Here is a 25,252-nt window from a genome sequence, read left to right as displayed (position 1 = left end):
GCTTGAACATGTGATTAAAAGCATGACTAAGGGTTAACGGTTGTTAGCGTCAGGCCATGAATGAATAAACAACAATCGGCACGTTACCACAGGCCAGTTGGCGCCTCCAAGGTCCCAGGGTGACTCCTGCTTCCTGACAGGCGGCAGCATACGCTTCATAGCTAGCACAGCGTAACTCCTCACTGCCACGCTCAGCACACAGGTCATATACACAGTCGCTGTAACGCCATCATCATCATCATCATCATCATCGTCATCAGTATTGCTGTCAGGATTTGAACATGACGGCTGTACTCACTCCTGGTAGCTTTTTGGCGCCAAGACGGCGTGGCAGGCAGCAAACAGGCCGTTAGCCTCAGCTAGAGCTCCACATTTAGCTACATCCTCGTACTCGCTCAGTTCAGCCTGCGAGCAGCTGGACGTCTCAAAGCCCGAATCCGGATCTGTGTCCACCTCTCGCCTGGACAGGACAAAATGCAGTCGCCTTAAGTGCAATAAATTGCTAATTTACTCGTCCCACCCCCTTTTCTTCTTTTTGCGTTATGAAGGTCTCCGTAGAACCTCCTTAAAATCTAACCATGCAAATCTGCAATCTTGCCATTTTTCAACTGGTTTTAAAGCTTTCTGTGAGCTTTCTTTCTAAAGTACCACAGCTGCAGTGCATTAATCCCTCGTTTATCACAGTTCATTTTAGTTCGAGACCCACTGTGATTAGTGATATTCTGCATAGGATTCCTTTTTTTATAAATGGAATACTGTCAGTTATGACACATAAAACATGTCTATAAGCGTCTATATACAGGTAACATTAGAGCCCTCGAAACCTGAAATAACACCCCTATGGTTTACGTTACATTGACATGATCTAATACAGTAGATACAGTTATGCTCACAATAATAGCAGTGCGTTTAAAAGGGTGAGTAAACCTCAAAATTCTTCACATTTATTTTATTCTAATGCACACAAATGCAAAATGGGGACACTGCACATTTTATTCAAAGCCAGAAAATTAGAAAAAGTCATTGAATTTGATGATATTTTACAGAAAGTCAAGATATATCATGTTTTAAAAAAAATAGTATTGCTGAGTTCAATTAGTGAGATCATGCCGGTGTGTTTGGGGTCATTGTAACTTCCTTATCAAAGTACGCTCTTCTTCCGAAAAATGTCTTGAACGACTCATTTTACTCTGTTCTTCAAGGGCAAATGCTCAGCCAGCACATGCAGTGTCAATTGCCTTGATGCTTAAATAAGGGCCACCCGTTTAACACCTACTTTTTTCACATAATCGGCGATCTCACTAATTGAACTCAGCTAATTGAATATGATATTTCTGTACTATCTCAAATCAAATCAACTTTATTTGTAGAGCACTTTTCCTGCAAAGACATGCAACACAAAGTGCTTAACAGAATTAAAACAATTACCACAATTAAAAGGAAAAACAAAGAAACAAAAGAAAGCCCCTCCTTCCCTCCCTCCATACTAGACACACACACCCATCCACACACACACACACACACACACACACAATCACACACAGTAGGGAGACATGGCATGGCACTGAGGATCAAGGAAACGCCACCTTTGGGGCCGTCCACACTGGGAGGAGCTGCAGGCCGTGCCATCGGGGGACCAGCACCCGGGCCCCCAGACTCCGACAGATGGGCGGACCCCCACATTAAAGGGAGGAACCCCCAGCTGGCCGGGTCGAAGGGACCCAAGGATGGCATCTCCTCAGCAGACCCGACACAGCCCCCAGTGTGGAGGACCCCCCCTAACTGGAGTTAAAAGCTGAAGACTAAGGGCATAAAATAGGACTAAAAAGATAAAAACATAAGAAAAGATTAAAAGTATTAGGTGTGTCTTTAATCTTTTTTTAATCTGTAAAATATCATCAAATTCAATGACTTTTTCTAATTTTCTGTCTTGGAATAAAATGTGCGGTGTCGCCAATGCATTTGTGTTCATTAAAATTCTTCAATAATTTGAAGAAATTTGAGGTTTACTCACCTTTTTAAACACACTGCTGTTATTATGAGCATAACTGTATAATAAGATACATAAAATCCTGGTGCTTGTCTGACTGAACAATTACTGGCACCTACCAATGTGAAATACTACATTCTACTACTACTACTACTACTACATTCACAATGAATTCAAACATCACAACTTGTAGTTGTATTTTACTTCATGTAGCCATTTTTGGATATAATAGTCGGCCATACTGAACCACAAGAGAATGATTTATGAATGTATATTTGAAAAAGAATGATGATGTGTGTACGTGGTAAAAAAATGATACACCTGTCTCGTACTTTACGTGGTATACCCAGGAACAACATACCTGTGAAGGTGTATGACATTCCCGACGTCTCCGCCATCGAGGCTCTCAACCGATCTGTCGCTCACTCGCCAGCTTTCTCCAAAGACATTCAAGTCCCGGACTACTGTCCCGTCCGGCTTCATGTACTCGTTCCTGGTGATGCCGTCGTAGTTTCCACATAGTCCTCTCACAACGTTCTTGTAGGTGCTCGGAAGAATGATCTCTGATGCACGGAAAAAAGGTTCCTGTTCACGCCATGGAACGAATATTTGATGTTTCCTGTCATTTTACCTCCGCGACTTTTCCCGTCGAAGCGCACAGTAAGTCCGAAGTCGGTTACAAGCTGAACCTGTCTGGAGTTCATTGTGATGGTTAATCCGTCAACTGGCCTAAGAGGAGGCGAAACGCTCTCCCCGTTCACCTGAACAACAAGAACAAGTTAGATTTCGACCATTTTAGCATAAGAAGCATCAAAGACAAATTACCCACCAGGACCGCCTTCCTCTGCAGGAATCGAACAGACACGCCGTAAACGTCCACATACATCTGATCCAGGAAGGACACCCTCTGGTTTCCGCCGCGTCGAATGTTCTTTCCACGTATGGTCAGCGGCTCCAGCGAGCCTGGCAGCTCGTGATCCCGAGTCAGGACGTAAGTGTAGGGGCCCTGGAAGTGATGCGTGAAACCGTCGAACGTTCGGTAGTGGGGATCCCCCGACACGCTGCACTTGTCAAACTCTGGACAGACGAGAGTTTGGGGCGTCAGCGTCACACTCGTAACACCGGAACTTTGCACCTTTAGCTCATAACTGCTCGTAGCTCGTAACAGCCTTTTTACGGTGTTTGGTGCAAGAGGCAAAAAGAGGTGTGATGATGCAACTCCCCACTAATGGATTTTATGTCAGAGCAATGTGAAGCCATTAAAACGGCCACAAGGTGGCAGAAGTGCTGAAGTGAGAGAGCGTGCAGGAGGGGAGCGTGCAGAAGGATACGCATTGGAGGGAAATGTTAGCGCATGTGCTAACATTTGCACACGTGCACACGCACCCCTGTCCCGTCACAGGACTCCTTCGGGACTCCTTCAGGACACTCTCAGGACTCACGAGGGAGTCCATAAGGACACCCTCGGGACTCCTTCAAGACACTCTCGGGACTCCCTTGAGACTCCTTCGGGACACCCTCAAGACTCCTTCAGGACACTCAGGACTCCCGAGGGAGTCCCTAAGGACTGCTTAGGACCCCCTCTGGAATCCCTTAGGACTCCCTCTGGACTCCCTCAGGACTCCCTAAGGACTGCTTCAGGACTCCTTCAGGACACTCTCAGGACTCCCAAGGGAGTCCCTAAGGACTCCTTAGGACTCCCTCTGGACTCCCTCAGGACACTCTCGGGACTCCTTAAAGACTCCCTCAGGACTCCTTCAGGACACCCTCGGGACTCCTTAAAGACTCCCTCAGGACTGCTTCAGGACACCCTCGGGACTCCCTCAGGACTCCATCAGGAGTCCTAATGGAGTCCTGATTTGGGCTCCCTGAAGGACTCCCTAAGGACTGCTTCAGGACTCCTTCAGGACTGCTTCAGGACTGCTTCAGGACTCCTTCAGGACTCCTTCAGGACTCCTTCAGGACTGCTTCAGGACTCCTTCAGGACTCCTTCAGGACTCCTTCAGGACTCCTTCAGGACTCCTTCAGGACTCCTTCAGGACTCCTTCAGGACACTCTCAGGACTCCCAAGGGAGTCCCTAAGGACACCGTAGGGCTCCCTCTGGAATCCCTCAGGACTCCTCAGGACTCCCTCAGGACTCCCTCAGGACACCCTCAGGACACTCTCAGGACACCCTCTGCACTCCTTCAGGACACCTTTGGGACACCCTCTGGACTCCTTCGGGACACCCTTGGGACTGCTTCAGAACACTCTCGGGACTTCCTTGGGACTCCCTAAGGACACCTTTAGGACTCCCTCAGGACACCCTCTGGGCTCCCTGGGGGCTCCCTCGGGACTCCTTCAGGACACTCTCGGTACTCCCTAAGGACTCCTTCAGGACTCACTGGCAGGCTGGCAGTAGACGTCTCCATGTTTGTCCAGGGCACACACTGAGCTGGTATCACAGCTGTGGCTCTTGCATGTGATCTGCCCTCCCAGGTTACACGTGCACCTCTCAGCACATTTGTCCGTCAGCCATATGTCTCCCACCTGCAAAAATACACATTAAAAAAACATAGTTATTAAAAAATGTTTCTCTTGCTTCAAACACGTGTCAACAGCGTTCTGCTTCTCAAGACCAACATGGTACCCATAACCGATACCTTTTGAGTTTACTTTTTATAGTGTAGTTTGTGCACACCCGGAGGTAAGAAGGACTGGAACAAATCAGGACTTTTTGATGAGTCCTAATGAAACATGACCACTAGCACATAGCGCGGATGGAGCCCCCTGCTGTGGCCCAGCAAGGTGCACTGTATTCAGGGACATCTCCGAGCAGCCGGAGTGATGCTACGGAGCTCTTTGGCAAAGCTGCAAAACAAGCCCCCAGCCTGGCAGCAATGTGGCCTTTCAGGTGGCTGGTAACGTTTTTGGTACTGCATGCCCCCCCCCCCCCCCCCCCCCCCATCATGGAGCATTTGGTACGACTAGTACAAAAAATGTCTCTGAAGGGGACGTTACGACAGGCCATTAACGTCACAGCCAGGAGAAAATAGGGAGCGCTTGATTTGCGCTTGACCTGTACACTATGGCCTTATTGGAGCGTTTTTTTGAATTATGGGTTATCTGAGCCATTTTTATGATACCGGATTTATCAGTATGTCATCATAATTCTAATTAAATGTTTATTGTATATAATTACCACAAAGCTGAACTTTCTTACTTTGTATATTACAATACATGGTCCTAAACATAATTATGCTAAAATAGACTCAACATATACATATGATTATTTCTATATGATATATGAAAATGTATTTCAATACTCACGTCATAGTACTCTCCGTGTGAATCCAGGCAGCCACATTTGCTGAGCGGCACACATTTGCCGTCGCTGAGGACGAAGCCGGCGTTGCACTGGCAACCTTCCACGCAGGCAGTCGGCGGCAGGTGGCAACCAATTGGGAACAGATCGGAGCAGGTCGGCGGGCAGGGGGCGGTGCAGTCGGAATAGTGGCTGTTAGGCGGGCAGGGCAAAGCTACAAAAGAACATCAGTTTCCACATCAAAAAAATGCCTCTTTTGGATATCATGCACAGTCGTGACTTTTTTATTCTAGTATCACCGTTCATAGTGACCACCATTGTGGTCGGCGTCATAGCGGCGTCAGCATATCATGCATGTTTGTAACTACAATCCTCATCAGCCAAAAGCTATATAAAGTTAGCATCAATGTAAACATAAAACAAACAAAAACAAATCATTTTTCCGAGGCAGAGCAGCATATCATGCATAGTTGTGACTAATCCAGTGTCAGCATTGTTTACAGCAACTTTTTCAAAACAAAAACATACATTTTCTCTCTCTCCATAGCGCTACAGCATGACACTTAGCATTAACACAAAAAACACACCATCTGGTTTTGAGGCAGAGGAGCATACCATGCACAGTTGTGACTATTTCAACATCAATTAAAAAAAAATCACCAGCTCAGCTGCTAGCACCAATGCCAAAAACAAAAAAATGTAACATTCCGGAGGCAATAAAGCAGCATTTCATGCATATTTGTGGATATTCCAGTTTCAGCATTATTTACAGCAACCTCTGTAAGCTCTACAAGATAGAAAGTTTTTTTCCCCAACATTCATTCATTCATTCATTTTCTACAGCTTTTTCCTCACGATGGTCGCAGGGGGTGCTGGAGCCTATCCCAGCTGTCTTAGGGCGAGAGGTGTGGTACACCCTGAACTGGTCGCCAGCCAATCACAGGGCACATATAGACAAACAACCATTCACACTCACATTCATACCTATGGACAATTTGAAGTCACCAATTAACCTAGCATGTTTTTGGAATGTGGGAGGAAACCGGAGTACCCGGAGAAAACCCACGCATGCACGGGGAGAACATGCAAACTCCACACAGAGATGGCTGAGAGTGGAATTGAACCCTGGACTCCTAGCTGTGAGGTCTGCGCGCTAACCACTAGACCACCATGCTGCCCTCGGTTAGAACAGTTCTTGCAAAAAAAAAAAGAATCACACAAAAGAGCATGTTATGCTCCGCAAAAAAAGATTAATTAGTCATATTGTTAATCGCGTTAATCAAATTTGTAATCTCTACTTTTACTGTTTGCGACTTGCCTTTTTATAAAAACCTTTAAAGCTTCTTGAGGGTGGAGTGTTGGGTTTGAAAAACAATAGTCCATCACCCCCTGAAGTGGACACTGATTGGCTGCCATTGTGTTGGGCTTGTTTAGCATATGCTAATGGGCTCCCATTGTAAATTGGGAGGGCAAGGTGAGGAGCAACAAGCTTACATAAAAAAAACCGGCAGCACTGATAAAGGTCAAGTGAAATCCCTTCTAAGGAAAGGAGCTCAAGGTTAGCCTGCCGCATCGCCGCAAAAACACAGAAGAAAGTGATTTTCCAAGACAGAGCAGCGTTTTCATTATTCCGCCATCCGTGAGAACAAAACTCGTCAGTCGTAAAAAAGGTGAACAGATAAATAAATGACTTACGACAGAATGTTTGGTTCCTCCAGCTGATGGTCACCCCGGCGCTGTGGCAAGCCTGAGCGTACGCCTCTACGTTGTCGCAGAGCGTGGCTTGCATGCCGTCGTACTCGCACATGTCATACACGCAGTTTTCTAAGAAGGCCTCCGGGGGCACCACAGAGTGGCAGGGCTTGAAGCCATCAGACAAAATGACAGCGGCACACTGGTCCTCGTATTGACTCTTCTCCTCCGCCGTGCAGTTGGGGTGGACATCCGGGCGTTTGTCTGGTTGACAGCTGAGACGAAAAGACAAGGCGGTGAAAATGAAGTCAAAATTGAAGCCCGATCAAGTAAAAGCGATGATGCGGTGCACAGACCCAATGTCACTGTCGCCGTCTGCCTTCCAGCTGTTGCCCAGCTCAATGACGTCCTTGGCAGGTTTCTTGTTGGGCATCAGGTTGTCGTCAGACGAGTTGTGGTTGTAGTTGCCGCACATGCCGCAAAGCTACAAAAACACACAAAAAATCATTCATTCATTCATTTTCTACCGCTTTTCCTCACAAGGGTCGCGGGGGTGCTGGAGCCTATCCCAGCTGTCTTCGGGCGAGAGGCGGGGTACACCCTGTCCAATCAAACAACCATTCACACTCACATTCATACCTATGGACAATTTGGAGTCGCCAATTAACCTAGCATGTTTTTGGAATGTGGGAGGAAACCGGAGTACCCGGAGAAAACCCACGCATGCACGGGGAGAACATGCAAACTCCAAACAGAGATGGCAGAGGGTGGAATCGAACCCTGGTCTCCTACCTGTGAGGTCTGCGCGCTAGCCACTCGCCCCACAAAAAATCATATACAATATATTTTGTTTTATATTTTCAGTATAGATTTTTCCATATTTTTTTCCAGACTGTATAAATATTTATGTAATTGTATTGTGTAATGGACACGTTATACAGTACAGTTTACTATTTAATGAAGTGAAATACAATACAGTAATCCCTCTTTTAATCTCACACTTAATCGGTTCCAGGTCTGACCGTGATAAGTGAATTTCCGCAAAGTATGATTCCTTCTTTATATATAGAATATTTTCATATGGCATAGAAAACCTGCTATGCTGTTTGGCGGAGTACTTTTCTATTTAATATACATAGTACTTTTAATATATAGACGGAAGCTGCTAAATTTGAAACACATTGTGGCGAGGGATGACTGAATAAGACATGCACCAAAGACACGTTATTGTATGTAGCAGGAAGTATCATAATAAAAAAAGAAACGCCAAGGAACTCTTACAATGCTAACATGATGTGTAAAGGTGACATTGGGTGTTAGTTCATGTCTGGGCTCTAACAATACTAAAAGCTGTATTTGGAAGGCCTTAAACAGGCTTTCTATGCTCTAATTTCAACAATATTCTATAGAAAGAAACTTCTGGCAAAAATTCACTTATCACAGTCGGGTCTGACGACTGCGCTGATATCATTACCGGCAAAAAAAACAATACCGATATGAACCGATATCATTTTCATGCCGTTAATATCGTCCAAGGGCCAGGCTATCAGATGATCACGCTAACCAGGTCATTAGAAAACGTACGCTTTGTTTTTAAATCCTGCTATGGTAAACCTCACAGCTTTACAGATGCCACATAAATGTCAAGGCTAACTACTAGCGACACGCACCTTGTCAAAGTATTCGCCAGGCACGGTGATCTCCAGGTGATGAACGCCATCAAACTTCACTTGCAGACCGAAGTTGGTATCCAGCAGGTTGTACGCGCCGCTGGTTATCACCTTGGCGCCACTAACCGAAACTGGCGTTCTCACACGACGCTTGTTGACCTACATGGGGTGGGGGGGTACGTGGTATAAAAGAGTTATTTGACGTTATTCGATTTTACGTTCAAGAACATTGATACCCACCAGAACTCTGCGGCCTTTCTGCAGTTCAATTTCCACATCATGAGGGAGGTAAACTTTGACCGAACGAACGTACGACGCCTCTGGCTGACCACGCTCCTCGTTTTTCGCCACGACCGTGAACGGCGTTACCCTCGTAGCGTTACATACCTTGGGAGAGAAAACAGGAAAGAAATCGTATGGTTAAGAAAACCACAAAAAATTATTATGGGATTATTGGTATCATTACATTGTCCCAACATCCCTAATTGATAAATATGTTTTAAATGATACAAATGAGATGACAGGAATATTTACAACAATATCCTATAGTGATTTTTATTCATGCATATTTCTATTCAGTATGTTCCTCCGCTTATCTGGATCTGGGTAACTGAGGCAGTAGTCTCAGTAGGGAAGTCCAGACTTCCCGGTCCCCGGACACCAAGGCCTTCCCAGGCCAGCTGTGAGACATAATCCCAAGTCTGCCCCAGGACCTTCTCCCGCCTGGGCATGCCGGGGAGACCTCAACAGGGAGGCGCCCAGGAGGCATCCGGACTAGATGCCCAAACCCCTAGATGACTGACCTCTTCACCCTATCTATTAGGAAAGTCATTTCAGGCGCTTGTATCCGCAATATGGTCATGACCCAAAGCTTATGACCATAGGTTAGGTCATAGCCCGAAGAGGCCACCTGGACCACATCGTCCGCAAATAGCAGAGATGAGACCCTGAGGCCTCTGAACTGGACTCTCTTGAAAGCCTTGGTTGCACTTAGAAATTCTGTCCATGAAAATGATGAACAGAATGGATGACAAAGGGCAGCCTTGGCGGAGGCCAACGTTCACAGGAAAGAGGCTACACTTACTGCTGGCAATAGGAACCAAGCACCCTCCACCACCCTTGCAAGGGTGTAGAGAGCTGGTCCTGTGTTCCACGACCGGGACGAAAACCACATTGCACCTCTTGTAGCCGAGGTTCGTACCCTTCTCTCAAGCACCCTGGAATAGACTTTCCCAGGGAGGAGTGTGATCCCCCTATAGTTGGAACACACACTCCGGTCACCCTTCTTGAAAAGGGGGACCACCACCCCGGTACTCTTCCCGACTTCCACGCAATGTTGAAGAGATGTGTCAGGCATGATAGCCCCTCAATATCCAGAGCCTTGACGAAACTCGTCCACCCCTGGAGCTTTGCCACATTTTGACCACCCCAGATACCTCAGCCACAGTGATGGAACTGTCCGCGTATGTGTCCTCAGACTCTGTGGGATTTAAGAAGGGTCTGAAAGTATTCTTTACACTGTCCAACTATATCCTCAGTCGAGGTCTACAGGCCCCGACAGTGTGGATCGGGTACTGATCTCGATTCTGAGGCGTTGGACGGTTTGCCTGAACCTCTTCAAGGCCAACCAAAAGTGGTGCCCCTCCTCCTGACGGTACCTGTCAGCCGCCTCAGGAGTCCCACAAGCCATCCACGCTCAATTGGACTCCTCCTTCAACCATAAGTTTTGAACTAATAAATAAATAGCAGGAAGATACCTGGACCAGAGTGTATGTGCAGGTGCCCATGAAGGTGTGCATCACGCCGTCAAAGGTGTAGTAGTGAGGGTCTCCAGCAACGTGACATACTCCTTTACCTGAGGAGAGAGTTCAAGTTGTATGACATGTCCATCAGCAGTGTCGTGCATCTCCAGTAACTTTTCCTCTACGACATCCCATGAGCAGTGTTCTCGTCAGTTTGTGGTGCTCGTTGGCTGAGGCCACAATTTGCCTTTAGAAGAGTAATACCTTTACATCACGGGACACCCACAATCAGACCTTAAAAGTCATTAGTACATTTTAATTTCAATTAAATATGAAAGGGGACCTATTATGCTAATTTTCAGAACAGCTACACACCATAAATCACACAGAAAACTTTCTAGATCTTCCAGAATCTGCACCTATTCCAGCTGGATTTCCTTGGATTTCCAAAAAGGTCTGTTTTAATTTATTCCACCCACGGCCCGCCTCTGGGAAGGTTCCACTCCCAAGTGTTCTGGACTACTTCAGAGAAGAAGTACTGTCAACCCCACTTTCTAATTTGTGGGTATAGGAGTTGATAATAAATGACTGAACCCTTTGGAGCGCTCCTTGATTTAAACGTGGTTAAAATCTACTGGTGAGCTACTCATGAGCTACTAGTTGGAGACACCTGACTTCCCGTGTATGAACACTAATATAGTTGTTGTGGTGCAAATGGGATCTGGGACGTCAGGGTGCTGCATCCACCTCGCCCGCCCGAGGACGAGCACTCATTGTCGGACACACTTTATCAGAGGCACCGCTGGTGCCGTGGAGCTCAGAAGCCAGACGTGAGGGCGCCGCATTTACTAACTTCAGACAATCTTGGCACAACATCGGTAGTGGAAATGTGGGCATTACACATTTTTTGCGAGACTATTCAGTCATTTTCTAATTTTTTATTTAATTTAATTTTAATTAAATTTTAATTAAATTTTTTTGTTTTTTAATTTAATTTTTCTGATCCCAGCTATCTTCAGGCGAGAGGCGGGGTACACCTTGGACTGGTCGCCAGCCAATCACAGGGCACATATAGACAAACAACCATTCACACTCACATTCATACCTATGGACAATTTGGAGTCACCAATTAACCTAGCATGTTTTTGGAATGTGGGAGGAAACCGGAGTACCCAGAGAAAACCCACGCATGCACGGGGAGAACATGCAAACTCCACACAGACATGGCAGAGGGTGGGATTGAACTCGAGTCTCCTAGCTGTGAGGTCTGCACGCTAACAACTCAACCGCCGTGTAGTCCCTTTTGCGAGACTACCCATGTTTAAAACACTCGGGTAGATCCACGATTGTGGTAAAAAGGCTATTAGCAACTCCAGACATGGGTGAGCTAGTAATTGGCATGCATGCAGGCAGGACACTCCCTGTATGCACACTCTATAATGTTACACTGACAACCGCTTACTTACGCTAAATAAACATCGTGCTAACACAGGGAAATCTTCCACAAGAGTGCAGCAGAGCAAGGAGGATGGTACCCTGTACCCTGAAGTCTGGCTCCCTGTGACGTCACAGGGAATGAAACGTAATGTGATGTAACACGGTGACAAACTACAGAGCTAGCCTACAGCTTGTACCTGCCAATGCCCATATCAGGAAGCCCGGCTCCAAAACTCTCTGAAAGTGAGTTTTCAGAGCCATCCCAAACTTCTTTCAGGGCTCACTTCCAAATGCGCAAACGTTGGCGTGGTTTAACACCAGAATACAATGTGGAAGAAGCATCATAGGTCCCCTTTAAGGAATACTAATAAATACTTTGTGGCAGAAAATTGGGCGGAAGTGGCAGAAGAAGAGAACGTAAACATCATCCCCGATCCATGCATTCATCACAACCAGAATGGACTACTGCAACAGTATTCTCTACAGTACACCTTCCAAAACCCTCAACAAACTACAATATATTCAGAACTCCGCTGCCCGCCTCCTCACCTCCACCCGCTCCCGTGAACACATTACCCCTGTCCTCCAAAACCTCCACTGGCTTCCCATTCGCAACGCATTCAAAATTCTTCTCATGACCTACAAAGCTCTCCACGATCTGACCCCCCCATTTCTAACAGACCTGCTCCATCCACACAATCCCCCGCGTCCCCTTCGCTCCTCAGACTCCAACCTCCTGGCACTCCCCTGTAAGACCAAGCTCCGAAGCTGGGGAGACAGAGCCTTCTCCATCGCTGCCCCCACCCTCTAGAACTCTTTGCCCCATTCACTCTGTGCTTGCCCTGACCTTCCCAGTTTCAAAAAACAACTAAAAACCCACCTCTTTAAATCTGTTTTTAATGTCTAACTTTTTATACCTGACTGCTGTGCCCCGCCTCGCTTTTACTCATGTTTTAACTGTGTATAAACCAATGAATGTTTTTATTAACATTATTTTAACATATCTTTTACTCTGTTTACTTGTTTTTATTCTACTCCATTCTTCTGTAAAGTGTCTTTGAGTATTTTGAAAAGCGCTATACAAATAAAATGTATTATTATTATTATTATTATCAGCACCGCTATGGTGGACTACAGCAGCCAAGCTAACCAGAAAGATGCGTTAGCATAGTTTAGATCATGAGTGTAGAGCGTGGCTGGGACAAAGTTGGATAAGGACTTTGCAGTACGTAATAAATATATCGGGAAACTAGCACACACGAGCGGCAGGACAAACACGCACAGTCACCTCATTTTGATTTTGATCATGAAAGCCAAGACGTACCCGTAGAGTGGCAGTCCAGGACTCCGTCCAGCACTTTGCATTCCTGCGCTGGGCTACACTGCCACGGCTCACAGGTCACATTGTGGTTGCTGTTACACTTACAACGCTCCGAGCAGTCCGTCTCTGTAAACCAGGTATCTCCCACCTCCAAACATCGGACAAGAATGACTCCACCAAAAACAGCAGCGAGCACGTGAGAGGAAGAGAGGAAACGCCAGATGCTTACCGGTCGGTATTTTCCCTTGCTGTCCGTGCAGCCGCACTCGCTCAGCGGCACACACTGGTCACCGCTGAGGATGAGTCCATCGTTGCAAACGCAGCCTTCCACGCAGGGTTGTTCACAGGCACCGCCCGGCCCTGCGGGGTCCTGGCAGCTGGGTTGGGGACACGCGGAACCGCAGTGGGTGTAGTGACTGCCAGGGGGGCACTTCAGAGCTAGATGGGCGGGCAGAGACAACATAGAACATCATGCCGAAGGGCCCTAAAAAGGGGGTGGTGCCTGCAACTCACGGCAGAAGGTGGTGTTCCTCCAGTTGACGGGGACTCCCGCGAGGGCGCACATGTCAGCGTAGCTCTCCACGGCTTGGCACAACGCCACAGTTTGCCCCCCTGTGGCGCACATGTCATATATGCAGTTTTCCAAGAAGGACTCAGGGGGGACGATGGAGTGACACAGCTTGAAGATGCCTGAAGGACAAAAAGACATCATGAAAATACGTCCAATGATGAATGAAGGACGAAAAGACATAACTTTATCATGGGAATATGACCATACATGACTTAATCATGACGCTATGTATGTATCTGACGTAAATGTGTGTGTTGGGGGGTACCATCGAGGTCAGTGATCATGCCGCAGCTTGTTGGTTTCTTGGCGTCTTCCTCCACCTTTTGATCACAGTCCTCCTGGCCACCACCGTTACTGCAACTGGACAAGTGCAAATAAAATACGTAAGACAGATATTTTTTAGATATATTTGTTTTTATTTTGGTATTGACACAAGTGGACAAGATGAAAGATGAAGTTTTTCATGGAAGATATGATATCCGTTGTCATTTTGAAGGTAAATGAGCATATGTTAGCATGACTTACTCAGGTCGAGGGTCAGGAACCTGCCAGCTGTCTCCCAGCTCATTGGTGCTAGTGGCAGGACTGTTGTCCGGCTTTAGGTTGTCATCTTTCGGATTCCCGTTGAAATTCCCTGTCACAAAAAAAGCGTCAAGTTGCTAAATTCATAATGAGCGTGAGCGTTAAAATGCCAGCATGCTCGTCAACACTTCTTACCACACATTCCGCAAAGCTGCCCGTTGTAGGAAGTGGGAATGCTGACGTCGGCGTGGTGGTTGCCGTCAAATCGCACCCTCAATCCAAAAAGTGTCTCCAGGATGATAAACTTGCCACTCAGGTAGACTGTGACGTCATTGGTGGCCTTGACGGGCGGGACCGCCACAGATCCGTTAACCTGTGCAGCACAGAAAAAATAGTTCACAGTTGTGCTTGTAGTTTGTTCACACCCCCTCAGCTGTGGATGTACGCCGCCCTTGGGGGGCCGCCGTACTTCTTGCTCTCTAGTTTCGGAAATGCCAAGTTTATTCTCAGAAATGTACAACTCCACTAGTAAGCATCATCGGTATTTGTCAGGAAGGGCATCCAAGCCAAAAAGATCCGCTTTTTGGGGGGACTCAGTAAGGAAAAAAGCCGAAAGAAACAAACAAAATGTATTGTTTATTCTCCGAAATGTACAACTTTATTTTTAAAAATTTAAATATTTTTCTTGTAAAGTTATTGGATTATTACAAGGTTTTTCCTTTCAATTTGCAACTTTATTTTCAGAAATGTAAGACTTTATGCTCATAAAGTTTTACGATTGTTTTTTCTCATGCCTGTGCAAAATTATTCTCATAATATCACGACTTCCTTCTCGTAATATCGTCATTTTTTTGCCCTCCCAAAGCATGGGACCCCCCAATGGGCTGCTTGTGGACTGTCATGGCGAGCTGACTCTCTGCCACCACGGACACAAGGTTTCTATTATTGGTTTTATTTAGGACCAGCTTCCTGATTGGCCGCCTCAGAGGGTCGCCCCACAGCAAAAGACAAGATAAGCACCCCCCCCTGAATTGAAGTAACCCACCTGGAGTGTGCGTCCCTTGCCGAGGATGAGCGTTAAACCGTTCACGTTGACCACGACAGCCCTGACGTAGGAAACCTTCTTGTTGCTCCCCCTGTGCTCGTTCTGGGTGTCCACGGTGAAATAAGGCAAGTTGTTGGAAGAGTTGCAGAGCTTGGTCAGGGTGTAAGAGCAGGCCCCCATGTAATGGTGGACACGCTTGTCAAATGTGGTGTAGTGGGGGTCCCCGGAGACAGAACAGATACCGTTTCCTGTGGTTGGACATAAGAAGAAGTGGGGGAATTTTCATTCATCATATAGGAGTCTGTACGATACTGGGTGTGTGAGGGTCGTGGGTATAAAAGAGTGGTCTCTAAAGTGCGGCCCGGGGGCCATTTGTGTCCCACGACACATGTTTTTTTTACCAACACATCTTCAAAGAGTTCAATGCCAGGGGTTCCGAAAGTGGGGTACGCATACCCCCAGGGATACGTCAATTGCCATAGGGGGCGCATGAATAAAAAATTTAACACCTTGTGGAGACCTTGTGACAAGAAATGTCATTGAACGTACCTAGGGGGCGACATTGGTACTCTCCTTGGTGGAGCTGACAACTTTCAGTGTTGTCTTTACAGCTGCTGTTGGTGCACTGTATCAACGATCCACTTTCACACCGACACTTCTCCTTGCAGCCCTCGGAGAGCCACTCATCACCCACCTGACACATACAGATACAGTTTACTCATACATCCGAATATTACAGCACTTTACACAACGTTACACAACTATAGGAATACATGGGTAATACACGAGTAATATGACAAGACTATAAAGTCTTTGCAATTGCAATAAAAATGTGAGGAAAAAGTCATGTCAAACATTCTTGAACAAATTGTTGACATAAACCAAGGTTCCGCTGTACTCTAAAATTGCTACAGTGTTAATATTTCTTTATCGCTAATAGCAATTGAAGAACCCTTACAGGATGGTATGTCCCACTGGCATCCGAACAGCCACAGTCTTTGAGGGACACACACTTGTCGTCACTGAGGATGAATCCAGGGTCACATCGGCATCCTTCCACACAGACGTCTTGACAGCCGGGGGGTCCCACCACCCCCAAACACGTCTCTGGGCAGGAGCTTACGCACAGAGAGTACGAGCTGTTGGCGGGACACTCCAACGCTAAAAAGACAGGAAGAACCAGTAATTATTGGTTGTAGTTATAATTACAGTAAAGTCTTGTTATATCGATATTGTCGGGAGTCGGAAAAAATATCGATATAACCGGACTGTCGATATATCCGATCCTGCGCTGAACTGCATTACAAGTGGTCAATAATGCACTCGACATTGTTCTATGGTATAGAACAATGCTCAACCCGCCCCACATAGCTGGCCAAACACATGCCTGCAACAGAAGAACCAACTGCGTTCGTGGTTTCTCTCGCGTGTATAGAATGTATACACACGAGAGAAACCACGAACGCCAGCATGTACATATGAAAAACAGTAATTATTGCAAGCGATAAAAAGATATCTGAATACAACACAATTAAATACATGTATTTGTACGCTTGTGTCTTCATTGGAATAGGTGTGTATGCTATGTCAGTTGGTTCTTCTGTTGCAGGCATGTGTTTGGCCAGCTATGTGGGGCGGGTTGAGCATGACCTGTGAACCAGGAAGTGCGGGAATCGGTGTGTGTGCTGTGCTCTGGTGGTGGAAGTGTGAAAAATAAAGTTGACTGGAAGCAGCCGTTTGCCGTGTTCTTTTTTGGTATTGAAATCCTTTAGCAAGATTGATTTAAGCTTTTGTATCAATATAAGCAGACCAAATTGGCTGGCGGGAGATGAAAAGGGCATCGTAGTCTTTCAGGATCTGGACACCCCTTCCATTCTTTCAATTGCTTTTGTGCTGTGGGGGCCCTTTTTTGTAAAATTTCTGATGTTGTCAAACATATTTTTTGTTATTATGTCTGAGGGTTGTGTGGTAGCAGAAGGTTGGCTCGATTCGCTGCCATAAAAGGACTAGGCAAGCGCAACGAACATCAGCAAAATGGACAATGTCAGATTCATCGATATTGTGCTCGGCACACATGGAGGACAATTGTTTTGACTGAATTTTATCATAAGTATAGTTTATCATAACACAGACGATGAGCTCTTACGGCAGAATTCTGGCGTCCTCCACTGGTAAACTTTGACCCCAGCGCTGTGACATGCATCAGTGTAGGCTTGCAGTTGGTCACACAGGACCTGCTGTTGGCCTTCAAACTGACACATGTCGTACACGCAGCTCTGGAAGAACGTGCTGGGGTTGACCACATCGATGCACTCCCTGAAAATAGTTACAGATAGGGGGTGCGTTCATGAGTTTCCTGTAGTTAAAGTCCAACGTGTTCAAAAAACAAGCCATGATGACAATAATTGTAATCTTACACCAAGAGATACCGCTAATCTTTATGGGGGGGGTTTATGTATTTTTATGTGTAACACTCCAAAAATAAATCCACCCATCCAGATAAGAATGCTAACACAGTAAACACATCGCTGGTATTGTACTGTTGTACCTCACAAAAAAATTACAATTATATAATACACAGTGGAACCTTGGTTAGCATCCGCCCCAGTTAGCGTGTTTTTTGGTTTACAGCAATTTAGAACCCCTCCAGATCTTTCAGGGCATGCAGGATATCCCGACAAACGATATAACTGCGATAAACGAGAGTCGCGTGTAATAGGATTTACATGATTTCTTATGGGAATAATGGATTCAGTTCATGTTCATGAATTCCGCTCACCAAGTTTCCAACGTACAGTAAAATAGTTTTTTTGCATATTTGAGAATGTAATCGGATTATTTCTTTGATTACTTACCGGAATGCTCCAACAGGATCTTTGATTTTGCCGCATTTTTCCGGTTTCATCACCTCAGCTTCAAGTTCAGGATTGCAGTCGGGATCAGGTTTGGTGCCCGGTGAACATCTAATGATACAAAGGATGAAAATAAAACAATCCGTGTCCTGAATCTATGTTTTCTTCATGTCAATAATAAAATCATATTGACTTTTGAGCTTCTTTGGTGTATGCAGAATTCTAATAAAAGAAATTAGGAGATGAGCATAAAAGAACTCACGAGTCATCCTCGTCTTCTTCCGTCTGCCAGCTGTTGCAGAAGTCGTTGACGTTGGTGACCAGAGCGCCGTCTGGTTTGGTGAAGTCGTTGTCCGGGCTGCCGTCAAAGTCGCCGCAGAGGCCGCACATCTGGTTGTAGTACGAGCTAGCAAACACAGCAGCCGTTCATCATAGGTGACAACAAAGGGCTTCAAATGGTCGGAATGTCACCAGAATAAAGTTTATTCACAGGAAAAAAGGCTAACACTTTACTCATTCATTCCTCAGTAACTACTCTAAATGTATGTCCATAAGTTCCTCAGTAACTATACATAAAATTAGGAAAGAAAAGACATCATGTTTTGCATATATAGTCGCAGTATTGAAAAATGCACATTCAGAAAAAGTCTTAATAAGTCTTAATATTAAAGTTGTTGTGTTAAAGAAATACAATATAATGTAAGCAGAAAGATTTTCCGCTATTGAATAATCCTCATAATAATAATAATAAAATCAAAATAATAATAATAATCATAATTTTTCATAAATTGATTCATAAATTGCCATTAGTTCATGGTTGACTACATAAAATAGGCATATTGAAGCAACTTTTATACGTATTTCCTGCTTAAATGATGCATTTTCAAGCATAAAAATGGCAAAATGACAATACAAATATAATGCATTCAGAAAACGTGCTATGTAGCGTAATGTCTGTGTGTGACAGCAGCTAGCTAGGGTCCACTGTGTTTAGCTGAGTATTCGCAGTGTGGAGCGTCTTGCTGTATCAATTGACTGGCTTGAGTTGTGGCCAACAGCAGCTCCTGTGTGAATGTTCACTGCATATGTCTTCTCTGCTTGTTAATAAATCATAAACAATAACAAAGTGCATCGTGAGTCTCTCCTTGACCACAATACAGTCGTATTCTACGCTGGTCACGAGGTGTCAGTACTGTCACATTGATCAGCCACGGCAGGAAGTACGTTGTCAATGCCAACATGTGAGTCTGTTATGTCTTATTTGCCTCTTCTTATGTCACCATATTGGGTAATAGTAGTGTGAAGGTGACAGTAGGTGTGTTATTTCATATCTAGAGGGAACTAATAATGCAAAAAACTCATTTAGAAGGTCGTAAACAGGCTTTATATGCTCAAACTATGAAAACATGCTGTTCATAAATAAGGCAGGAATTCCCTTGTTACGCTGGGGTCTGGAACCAATGAATTGCAATAAAGGAAGAAGTAAAACGTTGAAATAACTCGAGAAAATTAATATATTTGTACTATTGCAACTTAGTTTTTGCACCATGACAGCATCTTTCTCGTATTATCCATCCAACCATTTTCTTTCCGCTTGTCCTCGCTAGGGTTGCAGGGGTATGCTGGAGCCTATCCCAGCTGATAGGTGGGGCACACCCTGGCCTGGTCGCCAGCCAATCACAGGACACGTGTAGACAACAATCATTCATACCTATGGACAATTTGGAGTCTAACAACATGACAGCGTCTTTCTCATACTAGTACAGCTTATTGTTATTATGGCGTCTGTCTCCTAAAACTATGACTTCATTGTTGTAGCGTTACACTGTCTTTCGCATTATTACGACTTCAGCGTTGTAACATTCCAGCATCGTTTTCATAATACTGCCACCAAATTGTTGTAATGTTACACCGCCTTACTACGACTCAATAATAATATCATGACTCAATCGTTGCAGCATCTTTATGTGAATATTTCGACCAAAGTGTCGTAACGTTACCGCATCTTTCTCGATTGTTGTGGTACTACTACTACGGGCTGCACGGCGGCAAGTCGTGGAGACCTCACAGCTAGAAGACCCGGGTTTTCCCTGGGTACTCCGGTTTCCTCCCACATTCCAAAAACATGCTAGGTTAATTGGCAACTCCAAATTGTCCATAGGTATGAATGTGAGTGTGAATGGTTGTTTGTCTATATGTGCCCTGTGATTGGCTGGCCACCAGTCCAGGGTGTACCCCGCCACTCGCCCAAAGACAGCTGGGATAGGCTCCAGCACCCCCGCGACCCTTGTGAGGATAAGCGGAAGAAAATGAATGAATGAATACTACTACTACTGCAAACTACTACTTCCTATTGTTGCAACATTACAGCATTGTAGACATTACGACATTGTAGTGGACGTTAAGTGGTAGGGGGGTGTTTCCATCATTACCTGGGTACAGAGATTTGGGCGTGATGCTTTCCATCCCAGCGTACTTGAAGACCAAAGGTCGTCTGCACGGTGACGTACTGACCAGCTATGCTGACCGTCACCTTAGGAGACGGCAAATGAGGTAGCGCTACACGGCGCCCATTCACCTTTAAGGAGACAACATGGAGAAATATATTATTACTCATTACTATGAGTAACTGATCAAGTCGGAATACAGAAAAATGTAATTAGAACAACAAGATTGCAATAAAAAACATAATGTCATCATGAGAAAAAAGTAGCATCACATGAATGAAAGTCTTAATTCATTCAATACCAAAGACATATTTGCACGTTTGTATAAACTAAACACCCGATTCCAACATATTTAGACGTCTTTTGCCTTTATGTTTGCGCAGGAAGCAAAAAAAGAGGTGATGATGCAACTCTACATGAATGCATTTTCACTTCAGAGCAATCTTAAGCCATAAAAACGGCCACAAGGTGGCAGCAGTGCATTTGAGAAGAGCTGGGCAGAGATCATGTGGACAGAATATCACACATGACAGGAAGGAGGAAGAGAAAGAGTAGAGGAGTGTAGCGTGCAGAAAGTTACAGATTGTAGGGAACTTGTTTATGTTGGTATAGTTGTGTGGATATTTGATATGTCACAAAAGCAACAAATATTTGTGTCAAAGTGAAAGCTACGCTTGAAATGCATCTATTCACAAAAAGCTAAAAGCTGCTTTCTAGTTGGGAACTGATGTTTTCCTGAAACTTACCTATGTAAACAAAAAACTAAAAAACTATCTTAAATAAGCAGGACAGAGCCCATCTGAATGTATAGAATAGAGAAGATGTCCAACAAACCAGCGTCCTCCTGGCTTTCATTAATGTGAGTGTTATTCCATCCACAGTGATGTAGAGCTTTCTCAGGTAGGACACCCCCGACACTCCTCTTTCCTCATTCTTGCCCTCCACTGAGAACCAAGGACCTGCAATGTGACACAATAACACATTGATAGACATATACCAGGGCTGTCAATCTATCAATAATTACATGTTGCGCATAGTTAACTCGTAATTATTCCCAATTAATCCCAATTAATTAAGATAGAAAGACGTATTTATCTACAATAAGTAAATTTAAAGTAAAAACTTTTTGGTAAACAATTCCAAACTCAACTACGACGACCACATGTACAGGGATATACATTTTGGAAATTAATTCATTCATTTCACGAGGGTGGCAGGGGGTGCTGGAGCCTATCCCAGCTGTCTTCGAGCGAAAGGCGGGGTACACCTTGGACTGGTGGCCAGCCAATCACAGGGCACATATAGACAAACAACCATTCACACTCACATTCATACCTATGGACAATTTAGAGTCACCAATTAACCTCGCATGTTTTTCGAATGTGGGAGGAAACCGGATTACCGCCACGCAGCCATTTTGGAAATTCATTCATTCATTCACTACCGCTTTTCCTCACGAGGGTCGCGGGGGGCAGGTGCTGGAGCCTATTCCAGCTGTCTTCGGACGAGAGGCAGGGTACACCCTGGACTGGTGGCCAGCCAATCACAGGGCACATATAGACAAACAACCATTTCTACCACATTCATACTTTTCAACTTTTCAATTAAATTAACCTAGCAAACTCTACACAGAGATGGCCGAGGGCGGGATTGAACTAGGGTTTCCTAGCTGTGAGGTCTGCATGCTAACCACTCATCCGCCATGCAGCCATATTGGAAATATGGACCTTTATTTTATTTCAAAAATAATATACAGTTTTAGCATGTTAAATGGGAGCGGCATTGACACAAGCCCCCAAATAGCTGTCCTTGGGTATGCCTGCCAGTAAATAAACGCTCATAACCCAAATTGTAGCTCGCAGTTCAAAGCAAAAAATCAGCCGTGGGACGGCTCGTATCTAAAAAACACCCATGAGCTGGGACACTCGGATGCCATCATACATACCACTGTATAAATGGCAATGAAAAATAGTGGCAGTGCTCCAGTAATTTCTACCTTCTCTCTGGCAGGCGACATACTCCGTGGCACCTCAACTCACGAGAGTCCTGCTCGTGTATCCACATCCACCGCTGCGTTTAGCCGCAGGTCAAACAGGACAATTTTATTTTACTCTTGCTATCATGTTCTTTTAATGACTTTTACGCCAGATGTAAAAGTCTTTAACTCTTCCCAAAAGAGTTAAACTTTTGTCTTGTCAGACCACAGAGTATTTTCTCAAAGGTCTTGGTGATCATCAAGATGTTTTTTGGCAAAATGGAGACCAGCCTTAATGTTCTTTTTGTTCAGCAGTGGTTTTGGTCTTGGATCACGAGGGAGCTAACACTTTATCACACCATTGCACATACAGTATACATATACATACATGATTACCTACAAATGCTTTGCATGCTGTATGCCAGTCTCTTTCTGCAGTTGAGTAGCGCTTACCTGTGTTGTTCTGGCAGGTTCGAGCCAGTGTGTAGGTACATGTGCCCATAAAACTGTAGAACCTCTTGTCGAAAGTGTGGTAGTGCGGATCTCCGGAGATGATGCAGTCCTTAGAGCCTGCGAGCATAGAAATATTACTGTATACTGTAGTAGTATTAAACATGCAGTATAATGAGTCACTTACTGGTAGGATAGCAGCCCAGTTGTCCTTCCAGAAGCAAACACTGGTGCATTGGGGGGCACTGAGATGGCTTACAGCTCACAGTGGGGGCGTCGCATCGACACTTCTGCTTGCAGTCGCTATCATAGAACTCCTCACCAGGCTAGCACGCAAAACGTACAATCAATCAAAGTGCGTGCTTTGTCTCACTTGACATAACACTGAAGTTGTAGTAATACGAATAACATGACAAAAAGTGCTAAAATTACAAGAAGGAAGCCAGAATGATGTTAAAGATTTCTTACTGCTGTGAGAAAAACAGCATAACATTCCGAGAAAAATTTGACATTTGTCAAAAATAGAAAATACACAAATAAAGTTGGAATGTCACCATGTTCATTCAGGTGTGCCTAAAGAGGCAAGCATCAGACAGAAGTGGTCGGAGTTTCTGATTCTGAGCAAAATATTCTCATCTGTCAACGGTACTTCACACAGGACTGTTTTGGGAACATGGGCCAATGAATTCCGACGCCTTTCCAATGTTACTTGGTGGTGGTGAGTCGGAAGAGCAAGCTGCAAGTACCAATTTATCAGTGTCATAACTGTGTTTATTTTGTGGAAGTAATCGGACTGAAGGAGTTGGGCATCTGTCTGGAAGTTCTCTGGAGCGCTTGGGAGCATGATCAATCATGGCGGAGTGTGCTGGGCAGGAAGAGTGCTTGGAGGAGGGCCGGGGGTGGACTAAATTACACAGACTCTTTGGATGGGAGACAGGAAATGCTGCAGGAATAGGTGCAGAGTCTGGAAGATCTAGAAAGCTTTCTGTGCCGGTTTTGCCGGGATTGAACTCGGGTCTCCTAGCTGTGAGGTCTGCGCGCTAACCACTCGACCGCCGTGCAGCCCTGAGATTTCCAAGGGGGGGGCCCTTGGAATGTCATAAAAAACTGACTGATTGTTTTATTTGATTTTAGTATGAAATTTACATACACAATCCTTATGTGAGACACGGACACACGTCTTTCCCTTTTCTGTGCCTTCTAAAGATATAAAAACAGATGCAGCTCAACCTATTATTTCCTAATGTGGCGTAGCATTGAAGTAGTACCTGGTAATACTGGCCGTTGGTGTGTTGGCAGCCACAGGAACTGTTGTCCACACATTTCCCCGCACTCAGGATATAGCCAGGATTGCACACGCAGGACTCGGTGCATGGTCCCTCGCAAGACGGGGGCTTTCCAGAACATGTTTCCTGACAGGGGTCCGCGCAGGGATGGTAATGGCTGTTGGGGGGGCAGCTCAAAGCTAAGCAGAGGGAAACATCGGTGACGTTACATGAACAGAAGTCGGAAAATTACCAGCATGAAGTTGTAATAAAGGGGGGAAAAGTCCAGTTTGTGTGTTCTAAAGATATAACAACAGTTAAAAAAGACATAGCTATGAAGGCACGCAATGGGAAACCGCACATAAAGCCTTCTGAATAAACCTACAAAAAACCTGGTTGGAGCCATTATGAGCAGTCAGGGCTAGCAAAGCCTTCTCTGTTGGCCTTACCACTAAGAAGCACTGACCTACATTTACAACTACATTCTAAAATTTGTTCCATGAAGTATTATCCATTTATTCCCATCACTTTATTACATGACTGCATTGCTTCTAGTAGTTGTTTGTTGGATTAGTTTTATTGCCAAATTAGGTTCCAGCTTTGATGTGTTATATAACCTGCCCGGGTCCGTCGGAATCACCAATACGACTTCAGATCGCCTCACAGGGCCTGCCTACCAGTCCATATTGACATCTACACTTTTATCTCCTCTGATTGGTTGATCAGAGCAAAACTAATTGACAAGCAAGGTTACACACCAAGTATTTTATTTAAACATTTTGGCTTTGTCATGTAATTATATAAATATTGATTCTGAAGTGCACCACATGCGGTGTTGAGTAACAGGTTTGGCACACCAAAACCCCTCAATGATGGACCGCGACCCAAATTGCGGACATTTTTCAGCTAAAACCACTTAAAGTGATAACTGGGAATTTTTGCTATGAATATGTATGACATCCCCATCA

At 45.0% G+C, this 25,252-nt stretch overlaps 1 protein-coding gene across 1 annotated transcript in view; it reads right to left on the bottom strand.

Moving 5' to 3' along the window:
* The window catches only part of zanl (zonadhesin, like), a 60,229-nt gene that overhangs the window by 6,616 nt on the left and 28,361 nt on the right, over positions 1 to 25,252 (bottom strand). Inside the window, exons 77-105 of the mRNA XM_078789161.1 lie at positions 24,288 to 24,484; positions 23,207 to 23,345; positions 23,023 to 23,139; positions 21,429 to 21,553; positions 20,580 to 20,725; positions 18,410 to 18,553; positions 18,151 to 18,258; positions 17,442 to 17,611; positions 16,254 to 16,456; positions 15,845 to 15,989; positions 15,296 to 15,543; positions 14,446 to 14,623; positions 14,254 to 14,362; positions 13,994 to 14,088; positions 13,671 to 13,847; positions 13,387 to 13,595; positions 13,161 to 13,305; positions 10,415 to 10,512; positions 8,898 to 9,044; positions 8,658 to 8,816; positions 7,344 to 7,471; positions 6,991 to 7,262; positions 5,301 to 5,509; positions 4,376 to 4,520; positions 2,820 to 3,067; positions 2,622 to 2,751; positions 2,352 to 2,553; positions 299 to 460; positions 88 to 218 (exon numbers count right to left, since the gene is read on the bottom strand). Coding sequence (XP_078645287.1) covers positions 88 to 218; positions 299 to 460; positions 2,352 to 2,553; positions 2,622 to 2,751; positions 2,820 to 3,067; positions 4,376 to 4,520; positions 5,301 to 5,509; positions 6,991 to 7,262; positions 7,344 to 7,471; positions 8,658 to 8,816; positions 8,898 to 9,044; positions 10,415 to 10,512; positions 13,161 to 13,305; positions 13,387 to 13,595; positions 13,671 to 13,847; positions 13,994 to 14,088; positions 14,254 to 14,362; positions 14,446 to 14,623; positions 15,296 to 15,543; positions 15,845 to 15,989; positions 16,254 to 16,456; positions 17,442 to 17,611; positions 18,151 to 18,258; positions 18,410 to 18,553; positions 20,580 to 20,725; positions 21,429 to 21,553; positions 23,023 to 23,139; positions 23,207 to 23,345; positions 24,288 to 24,484 — 4,686 coding nt within the window. The remainder of the gene's footprint in view (positions 1 to 87; positions 219 to 298; positions 461 to 2,351; positions 2,554 to 2,621; positions 2,752 to 2,819; positions 3,068 to 4,375; positions 4,521 to 5,300; positions 5,510 to 6,990; positions 7,263 to 7,343; positions 7,472 to 8,657; positions 8,817 to 8,897; positions 9,045 to 10,414; positions 10,513 to 13,160; positions 13,306 to 13,386; positions 13,596 to 13,670; positions 13,848 to 13,993; positions 14,089 to 14,253; positions 14,363 to 14,445; positions 14,624 to 15,295; positions 15,544 to 15,844; positions 15,990 to 16,253; positions 16,457 to 17,441; positions 17,612 to 18,150; positions 18,259 to 18,409; positions 18,554 to 20,579; positions 20,726 to 21,428; positions 21,554 to 23,022; positions 23,140 to 23,206; positions 23,346 to 24,287; positions 24,485 to 25,252) is intronic.

This window comes from Doryrhamphus excisus, linkage group LG2 (genome assembly GCF_037039965.1).
Source record: "Doryrhamphus excisus strain RoL-2023G ecotype Guam linkage group LG2, RoL_Dexc_Guam_v1.1, whole genome shotgun sequence".
Taxonomy (NCBI): Eukaryota; Metazoa; Chordata; class Actinopteri; order Syngnathiformes; family Syngnathidae; genus Doryrhamphus; species Doryrhamphus excisus.
This window is presented reverse-complemented; position numbering and strand designations above follow the sequence as displayed.